The following is a 10,710-nucleotide window of genomic DNA, read 5'->3' as shown; positions in this document are numbered from 1 at the left end:
TTTCGTATTCATAGGTCATGACAGGTAGTACACATTGGTCGAATGTGTTCTTCTTTAGATAGAGTGGCATTCTAGGCATGAATATGATTACTTTTATATAGTGGAGTGCTTTAAGCCCTTATGATATACAAACCTCGGAATTCATTTACTGTGAACGAATTTTTATAGAACTTTTTGCATTGTATTGTTAATAAGATATATTACAAAGTTTATCTATTTAAATTCGTTAGTATTTAAATAAACACACACGTATACAAATGCATACATACAAGATGGCTCCGTTTTCCGGAAAAGCTCTGTATCAGGATTCCTATTTGAGATTTTCACTCCAAACCTTTTACAAAATATATGTTTAATAGTAGTTTTCATTCACACATTCACATTTCAAAAATATTTTTATAGATATACAGGGTGAGTCAAATATATATCATTTATTTATTCGAGTTTAGTGAATTTGCTATAAAATTCTGGTTCCAAAAATACCTTAATACCTTAGAGTATATTAAATGGTCTTTGAATTATGACCACGTCCATGAGGACGTCAATATAGACGTCCAGGAACCTTCGTATGAGAACTTCTAATCGAGACGATCGACTTATTGTAAGTTTATCGCTAAGAAACCGCCGTTTGCCAGCTTTTCGAATTGATAACGAATTGCACTTAAGAACCATACATATTAACTAACGGACTACAAGAAGAAGATTAAATGAAGCAAATCTTATGTCAAGAAGGCCTGCTTCGGGACCAGAACTTACTAGATGTGTTGACTAGGCCCAAAAGCAAAGGCATGGTCTTAATGTAAAAATTACGAAAAATGTTAGTGCCTTCTTTAAAACCGAATATTTGCAACAAAAATAAAGCTAATGAGATGAACCAAAAAACAAACCATCGAGAAAGGATGTATCTAAATGATAAAATAATTTTTAAATTTCTTACCGTTTTAACATATTTCATCAAAAATATCAACATTTTGTTTTCCCTCGTATAATTAACAGATGGGGAGTTTCATTTTTAATTTAGAAAAAGATACCAAAAAGTCAAATAATTTGGCAACACACTGCTTAAAAAATCATCAAAATCGGTCCATTAAAATAAAATATATTAACCTCTAAAATACATAAAAGTTTTAAGGTGCCCATTTTTCGTGCCGGTCAATGTATTTCAAAAACTATACATTTTAGTCATATACTTTGCTAATGAAACAAACCTTTATTTTTTACTAGAATCCAAAAATCAATTAATATATAGGGTGTTCCATTACAAAAAACATAACTTTGATGCGTTACTTTTTTTGGGGACACCCTGTAGAACTCTACATAATTTTAGAAAATACTTTAAATTGACTTACATAACCTCAGAAAATTTCACTTCAATATAAACTTTTGTTCTCCTTGCAAAATCCGCGTCGTATATGACGCGCCACCCTGTATAATTCGATTTCAATCAAAATTTCAATGATTAGAATATAAGCAGAATAAGTATAGCTTATGTATAAGATTTATTTATTCCAATAAATTTACTTAGAAAAAGAATTAAAAAAATCAAAATATTAAGAAATGAAATAATTAAGAATTTACTAAAATTACTAAAATAAAAAATTAAAAGCAACGAAAAAAAAAATGGGTAAAAAAAAGTATTTTATCTATAAAACAAAATACAGAAGGTTTCAGATTAATACAATCATAGTAATCGAATTCCGAGGTAAAAGTCTCTGGGCACTCATATCTGAAAAATTGTCAAATAAATATTCAAAAATAGAAGGACCAGGAGAAAAAAAAAACAAATAAATATTTATATATTATTTTTATTATAAAAAAAATTCCATTCAATTCAACTGTCAACGCATTCATCAACTAAGCAACGCGTCGAGACCAGGTTCTGGTACCATCGTGCCGATTCCCTGAGGGTCCTGGTACGATTTGGACTGTCGAAATCAACCTGGATTATTCCGAATTTCTGGGTGTAGCCTTGGGCCCATTCGAAGTTATCCATCAAGCTCCAGGTGGTGTATCCAACCACGTTAACGCCATCCTCCAGGATAGCGTCCAAGAGATTACTCAAATATCCCTGAAAAAAAAATTGTTAATAATTTTGTGTTCTGGTTTGTCAAAATCGATTTTAGAATAGTTAAGATCTCTATGAAGACTAAATAGTGCTTTACCTGAAGATAATCTATTCTGCTTTGATCTGCCAACGTATCATTGGTAGCCCATCCATTTTCAGTGACATAGATTGAACCAGGGTTATATTTGTTCCATACAATATTCAACAGTTTTCTCATACCTGTCAAAAAAATTAACGAAATATGGTGATGAGATATAAATAAAAATAAAATAACGTAAAAGTAGTCGTACCGGCTGGGTATGAGTACAACCAATCAGCTTCTGAGGCTGTCCAATCGACTCCGTGAGTTGTGGCAGTACCTTTGTCTGAGTAGTAGCTGGGTTCACCAATTGGGTAGTCTGCGCTTGCGGCAATTAGTGATGTGTACCTATAAAAATAATAAATAATGTTTTATTGTTATTAACAAGATTGGCTACAAAACGGTAGATTAACAAGAGATCTCTAGATGATGATGATACTTACATGTTCAATCCAAAGAAGTCAAAAGTTCCATTGACGTAAGCCACTTGTTCTGGAGTGAATGCAGGCAGTCTAGAGAAAGAATAGCCTTCTTGTAGACTTCTGTTGTATATTTGGGCTTTCATAACTTCAGGCCAGTCACCTAGATAGATAGGGTTAGCGTACCAACCCAGCTAAACAAAAAAAAAATAGACTCAGTACTTATCAATTTTGTTTTGAGTTTAAAAATATTTTTTGAAAAAATATATTTACTTAATTTGAAAACACTTAACAGCATATTTAACTTACATTAAATTCTGTTTCGGTTTCGGCGGCAGCAATATCTTCAGCACTGTCAGATGCAGGTTCGTTGTAAGTAGCATCAATAACAATGCTGACTTTTCCTGAAAAAAAAACATAATATGAAGTCTTGTCCTGGTCGGTCTTGATCTAGGTCTCGCAGATCAAACTCTAGCCTTGATCTTGCTTGTTTTGTGCAAGACTAAGAAAATATATAATTTTAAAAGATGTTTCTTTGAATAATACCTTTTTGTGTAGCTGCAAATTCCTCTTGGTAAATGTGGTAGGCTTTGGCATGAGCTAGAAGTTGTACTTTGGCACATTTGTATACACCATCGGCAAGCAGTTGAAGACCTGGAGCCATAGACTATAGAGAAAAGTGAAAGGTATAATTTTTCATATTCAAAATCAATTAAAATATATTACCCCTCCGCCATAACCATTCATACAAGTTGTCTTCGGTTCGTTGATGGTAGCCCAGAGCTTGACATCGTCACCAAAATTCTTGAACACAATCCTGGCATAATCTCCGAAGTAATCAGCAATATCCTCGTTCAACCATCCTCCTAGATCCAAAAGATGCACAGGGAGATCCCAGTGGTACAATGTTACCAATGGTTCAATACCTGCTTCTTTTAAACCCTTTAAAAATCAATTAGTATTAGTAAAATTAACAATGTGTTATTGTAAAGTTTTTTTTACTTACATTGATTACTTTGCGATAGTAATCTATTCCAGCCTGGTTAATTTTGTTTGGTGTACCATTTGGTAGGATTCTTGGCCATGAAATGGAGAATCTGTAAAGTTTGACTCCTAGTTCTTTCAAGAGTTCTATATCTTCCTGCCATTTGTGGTAGGAGTCGCATGCAACGTCTCCATTTAGTTGATCTTTTACTCTAGCTGTAATAAATATTTTTTTTTATATTGTGGAAGGAATAATAATACATGAAAGAAACAATTCAGTACTGTCATCTTCAAGGATAGATAAGCAGCGCTAAACTACTTGAGTTTTTTGAATCAGGGTTACTTTCTTTTTAGGTTTTTATTCTGACACACAAGCTAGCGAGATATAGATCTAAAAAGATTGCAGTGGTATTCTAGCTATAATTGGTTTGTTAAAATCTTGGAATTTTTTTTGGTTTGAAACTTATATTTAAATATTTGGTACACAAGCAACTGGTATTAACTTACTTGGGTCCTCGTGCACAAACTTGTCCCATATACTTTCCCCTTTACCATCTTCATTCCAAGCACCTTCCACTTGGTAGGCCGCAGTGGCGGCACCAAATTTAAATGTCTCGGGGAATGTTTTATTAGAAATATCTCCAAAACCACTAGAATTAAAAAAAAATGTTCTGTCAAGAGGAAATAATAGAAATTATTCGCATTACCTTGTAACCAAGCAACTGCAAGCGAGAACCAGACCAAGAACCCTCATTTTGAACAAAATATCACAGAATTTATTCCATTACTTACCTTTATATATAATTTTAAAAACTTTTATCTCAATTAATTTGTTGAGATTACATATCAAAAAATATGAACGGGGTTCAAAAAATCTTTCTACACTTCTCGAAAGTGATATAATATTCAAAAACATATTATTATTTATCTGTTAATGAAGTACCACTGTTATGATAGGATACTTGTAGGTATGTGTTGAATTTTGTTGTTTTGGTGTAATTTTTCCTACATACTTCATCACAAGTATATTTGCTATTTGATTACGTTGACATGCAGTAAAAAATACAAATAATTTTTATGAATTTATTGACAAAATGGTGAAGGAAATTTTATTAAAACAAATCAAATTTCAAAAATATATTTTATTTCTGTTTTATATATTTTTTATTCTACTGTACACATTCGTCAACTAGACATCTTGTTGCTATGACGTTCTGGTACCACTCGGCTGATTTTTTAAAAGTTCTCGTACGATTTGGGCTGTCAAAGTCAACTTGTACTATTCCTATTTTTTGAGTGTACCCGTCGGTCCATTCATAGTCATCCAGTAGGCTCCAAAGTGTGTAACCAATGACATTGACTTGATCCTCAGTTATGGCATCTAATAAGTTACTTAGATACCCCTAAAAAAATAAAAAAATAGTATAAACTATTTTCAAAAACATTTTGTACCCACATTTGTTAAAAATCATTTCTAAAAGTAACGTAATTGAGCTTTGTAAGAAACAATTTTGGAAAATTCGCCCCATAAGCATCCAGTTCCAAGAGGTTGAAACCACCCCTCCAATATTAGAATATTTTTTATTTAAAAAACGGTCAAGTTTCCAAAAAAACGCTTAAACACGTATATTTTATTTTGTTTTTTTACATATTTTAAGATTTTTTAAAAATGTATACAGGGTGTTTCGAAAAATCTGGTCATTGATTAATCACGATCCTGCTTAAAGCGCTTGACGTAAAAAGCTGCTTTTTGGAAAACAGATTGACTTTAGGGTGTAGAGGTTCGATAAAAAGGGATTTTTCGAAACTCGAATTCTAAGGGGGTGAAACTCTCCCTCAAATATTAAAATAGTTTTTATTTAAAAACCGGTGAGTTTTTCGGAAAAACTCTTAAACACATATATTTTATTTTGTTGTTTTACATATTTTAAGATTTTTTATAAATTTATACAGTGTGTTTCATAAAATATGACCATTTAGTAATCACGATTCTGCTTAAATTGCTTGACGTTTAAAGCTGATTTTTGGCAAACGGGTTGACTGTGGGGTGTAGAGGTTCGATAAGGAGGGGTTTCTCGAATCCCAAATTCCGAGAGGGTGAAAACGCCCCTCAAATATTATTTACAATATTTGTTATTTAAAAAACGGTTAGTCTTTCGGGAAAACGCTTGGACAAGCATAATTTATTTGGTTTATTTACATATTTTGAAATTTTTTAAAAAATCATACAGAGTGTTCCAAAAAGTTGGGTAATTATCCACGATTCTGCTTACTACGGTTCCAACGTCATAGCAGCGTAAAGTCATAACGCTTTAAACCACGCGGCCACCGAGGACTTGAAACGTTCTATGTAGAATTCTTACTTAAAAGATAATGTTTAGTGAAAGTACTTTTTTATTTATAAACATTTATTTAATTCTGTTTTTAGTATTTGTTCTTATAGCGGCAACATAGATACATTATCTGTAAACATTTCAACTGAATTTTTCAATGAACCAAAAATAGAGAATAGAAATTCTTAGTAATAGAGTTCCCCTTTTTACCCTTTGGGTACGGCAAAAGACTACAAAGGTTCATCCATTTAGTGCGTCAAGTAAAGCATAAAAAATTGATTTATTTATTTTGATTAACTTTTTATATTGTACCTGTAGATAATCTATTCTAGATTGATCTTCCAGAGTGTTATTTGTACCGGTAGGCCAGCCATTTTCTGTGACAACGATTTCTCCAGGGCTGTATTTATCCCAAATTAGATTCAGCAACTTTCTCATACCTAAACGATTAAAATACATTTGTTTGATTGAGTTTATTTTGAGAAAATTCAGTAATTACCAGGAGGGTACGAGTACAACCAACTAACTGTTGAAGGTGTCCAATCCTCGCCGTGCGTATTGGTCATTCCTTTATCTAAATAAAAATTAGGTTCTCCTATAGGAAAATCATCCGCGTATGAAGTGAGTGTTCCAGAATATCTATAAAAATAAGTTTTCAAAGGTTATTTTTGTTATTATTAAATAAGAATTTAGAGTCTTACATATTTAATGCAAAGTAGTCAAAAGTTCCTTTGACATAGTCTATTTCTTCTTGAGTGAATGCTGGAAGTCTGGAGAAAGAATATCCTTCAAGTTGGCTTCTGTTGGCTACTCTGGTTTTCATTATTTCAGGCCAATCACCGAGGTATACAGGGTTGGCATACCAACCAAGCTAGAAATCACATATAAATACATCCTTATTCTCTGACACCTTGTATATTATTTATGAGACATAATTAAAAAAAATACATTTATTCGCTCTCCAAATAGAATGAATTAATAAACACCAAATTTAATTGTTAATTTAATTACTTTTGTGTAATTTTGTGGTAGTACAATATTTTTCTGATTTTTATAAGACTAATATGCTTACGTTAAATTCATTTTCAACCTCAGCTGCGTATTGATCTAAGGAGCTGTTGGTCGCTGGTTCATTGTAAGGAGTGTCGAGAACCAATGTCACTTTACCTATAAATAAAAAGTAACAGTTATTTAATACTATTAATATAAAATATCACAAAACTGACAATATAAACGATAAAGCAAGAAACAAAGACCAGTAAAATATAGAGGAAATAAAAATAACAAAGAATAGCCTTAAATAACTTTTGTATATTTCCTGTATAACAAAGAAAAAAACATAAAGTAAATAAGAAAATTCGTACTGCATCATATATACTTTCCTGTTTCCTGGTCTTGTTTTTTCAGTTTTAATACTAAATAAGCGGAACTACCGTTGTCTCTCCCTGGCTCTCCCTCAACACTATTAGCATTTCAGCTCAAACTAAGACATAGTCTGATAGAATATAAAATTCTGCATACGACAAGTATAGTTTCGATTCCTTTAGAATTTTGTTAATATTTTTTTCAACGGTACAAACACTGGTCCTGTTTTTTCAGTTTTAAGACAAAATAAGCGGAACTACCGCTGTCTCTTCCTGCCTCTCCCTCAACACTATTAACATTTCAGCTCAAACTAAGACGTATTCTGATAGAATATAAAATTCTGCATACGACAAGTATAGTTTTAGTTCCTCTAGAATTTTATTAATATTTTTTTCAACGGTACAAACACTGGTCCTGTTTTTTCAGTTTTAAGACAAAATAAGCGGAACTGCCGCTGTCTCTCCCTGCCTCTCCCTCAACACTATTAACATTTTAGCTCAAACTAAGACATATTCTGATAGAATATAAAATTCTGAATACGACAAGTATAGTTTTAGTTCGTCTAGAATTTTATTAATATTTTTTCAACGGTACAAACACTGGTCCTGTTTTTTCAGTTTTAAGACAAAATAAGCGGAACTACCGCTGTCTCTCCCTGCCTCTCCCTCAACACTATTAACATTTCAGCTCAAACTAAGACATATTCTGATAGAATATAAAATTCTGCATACGACAAGTATAGTTTTAGTTCCTCTAGAATTTTATTAATATTTTTTTCAACGGTACAAACACTGGTCCTCTTTTTCAGTTTTAAGACAAAATAAGCGGAACTACTACTGTCTCTCCCAGGTTCTCCCTCAACACTATTAACATTTCAGCTCAAACTAAGACGTATTCTGATAGAATATAAAATTCTGCATACGACAAGTATAGTTTTAGTTCCTCCAGAATTTTATTAATATTTTTTTCAACGGTACAAACACTGGTCCTGTTTTTTCAGTTTTAAGACAAAATAAGCGGAACTGCCGCTGTCTCTCCCTGCCTCTCCCTCAACACTATTAACATTTCAGCTCAAACTAAGACATATTCTGATAGAATATAAAATTCTGAATACGACAAGTATAGTTTTAATTCCTTTAGAATTGTATTAATATTTTTTTTAACGGTACAAATACTGGACCTGTTTTTTTCAGTTTTAAGACAAAATAAGCGGAACTACCGCTGTCTCTCCCTGGCTCTCCCTCAACACTATTAACATTTTAGCTCAAACTAAGACATATTCTGATAGAATATAAAATTCTGCATAATGACAAGTATAGCTTTAGTTCCTCTAGAATTTTATTAATATTTTTTTTTTCAACGGTACAAACACTGGTCCTGTTTTTTCAGTTTTAAGACAAAATAAGCGGAACTACCGCTGTCTCTCCCTGCCTCTCCCTCAACACTATTAACATTTCAGCTCAAACTAAGACATATTCTGATAGAATATAAAATTCTGCATACGACAAGTATAGTTTTAGTTCCTCTAGAATTTTATTAATATTTTTTTCAACGGTACAAACACTGGTCCTGTTTTTTCAGTTTTAAGACAAAATAAGCGGAACTACCGCTGTCTCTCCCTGCCTCTCCCTCAACACTATTAACATTTCAGCTCAAACTAAGACGTATTCTAATAGAATATAAAACTCTGAATACGACAAGTATAGTTTCGATTCCTTTAGGATTTTGTTAATATTTTTTTCAACGATAAATAATAGTTCTGTTTTTCTCAGCTTTAAGACAAAATAAGCGAAACTACCGCTGTCTCTCCCGGGCTCTCCCTCAACACTATTGACATTTCAGCTCAGACTAAGACATATTCTGATAGAATATAAAATTCTGCATACGACAGGTATAGTTTTAACTCTTTTAGAATTTTGTTAATATTTTTTTCAACGGTACAAATACTGGTTTTGGGTTTTTTCAGCTTTAAGACAAAATATGCGGAACTAGCGCTGTCTCTCCCGGGCTCTCCCTCAACACTATTAACACTACAGCTTAAACTAAAACATATTCTGGTAGAATATAAAATTCTGCATACGACAAGTATAGTCTTCACTCCTTTAGAATTTTGTTAATATATTTCAACTGTACAAATACTGGTTCTGTTTTTTTTTCAGCTTTAAGACAAAATAAACAAAACTACCGCTGTCTGGGTTTTGACAACTAGTGTGTGTTATAAGCAATATAAACAAAACAAATACAAATGAAAGTGTGAAATTACCATTTTGTGTTGCAGCAAATTCATCCTTGTAGATATGGTAAGCTTTGGCATGGGCAAGCAACTGAACTTTGGCACATCTGTAAACTCCATCTCCGACAAGATTCAAACCAGGGGCAGCAGTCTAAACATTAGAAATGAGAACCTTAAAATTTATACAAAACTTTACTAATGTTATATCTTTTAAGACATACTTGTTTTTAATCTTATGTTTAATACGTATTACTTAAATATCTATAGAATGTTACATACATCAGTTCCATATCCAACCAAGCATGTTGATTTGGGTTCATTCAATGTTGCCCAAAATTTGACATCATCACCAAAATTCTCGAACAGCACTCTGGCATAATCACCAAAATAATTCACGATATCCTCATTCAACCATCCTCCTAGTTCGTAAAGATACTGGGGTAGATCCCAATGGTACATGGTAACCAGTGGTTCAATTCCAGCTTCTTTAAGAGCCTATATATGAATAAAAATGATGGAAAATCGTATTTCATACAGGGTTGTACTCACATTGATGAAGGTTTTGTAGTGGTCTATACCGGCTTGGTTAATTTTGTTTGGTGTACCATTTGGCATTATCCTAGGCCAAGAAATTGAGAACCTGTGAATGCCAAGTCCCAATCGTTTCATGATTTCGATATCTTCGCTCCATTTGTGATAGGAATCACAAGCTATATTAGCATTTTGACCATCTGCAGTCCTGCCTGTGATAAACAGAATCTTAGACTATAATAATGTGTAATATTTACTTATTTACTTTGATTGTCGTGAACAAATTTGTCCCACATGCTTGGTCCTTTGCCATCTTCGTCCCAGGCACCTTCAATCTGGTGCGCAGCAGTGGCGGCGCCAAATAAAAATGTCTCGGGGAATTTCTTATGTTGGAAATGTCACCAAAAACCTCTCCAATCGCCCAGCAACTTTGCGTAAAGAATTTTTTATTTATCTTAATTACTATATTATCAATTAACGAGCAAAAAATTGATTGCTGAACATATTTACTTATATTTTTTTAAAGAAAACAGGGAAACATATATGGAGATAATAACTCGAACTTACCCGGAGATGACACAACAAACAAAAATAGTCTTGAATGACTTCATGTTTGAACTAAATTATAATAAATAATAATAACACTTTACTAGGACTCTCGTATTTATAGGTTTAAAAATTATTATCTGGAATGATTGTAA

At 32.5% G+C, this 10,710-nt stretch overlaps 1 protein-coding gene across 1 annotated transcript; it reads right to left on the bottom strand.

Moving 5' to 3' along the window:
* Nucleotides 1-1,789: 1,789 nt before the first annotated feature.
* LOC115880281 (lactase-phlorizin hydrolase-like) lies at nt 1,790-10,678 on the bottom strand. Its single transcript, XM_030897463.1, has 20 exons — nt 10,577-10,678; nt 10,275-10,437; nt 10,028-10,221; nt 9,758-9,973; nt 9,509-9,629; nt 6,953-7,047; nt 6,582-6,751; nt 6,380-6,519; nt 6,193-6,320; nt 4,721-4,950; nt 4,255-4,323; nt 4,055-4,197; nt 3,570-3,763; nt 3,290-3,505; nt 3,110-3,230; nt 2,873-2,967; nt 2,588-2,757; nt 2,356-2,492; nt 2,163-2,284; nt 1,790-2,068 (listed from the first exon to the last, which is right to left on the bottom strand). The coding sequence occupies exons 2-20, from the start codon at nt 10,303-10,305 to the stop codon at nt 1,832-1,834; spliced, it is 2,829 nt and encodes a 942-aa protein (XP_030753323.1). The 5' UTR covers nt 10,306-10,437; nt 10,577-10,678; the 3' UTR covers nt 1,790-1,831.
* Nucleotides 10,679-10,710: the final 32 nt, after the last annotated feature.

This window comes from Sitophilus oryzae, unplaced genomic scaffold (assembly GCF_002938485.1).
Source record: "Sitophilus oryzae breed Bouriz unplaced genomic scaffold, Soryzae_2.0 scaffold_1621_pilon_pilon, whole genome shotgun sequence".
Classification (NCBI taxonomy): Eukaryota; Metazoa; Arthropoda; class Insecta; order Coleoptera; family Curculionidae; genus Sitophilus; species Sitophilus oryzae.
The sequence above is the reverse complement of the archived record's forward strand: the minus strand, read 5'-3'. Positions and strand labels throughout refer to the sequence as shown.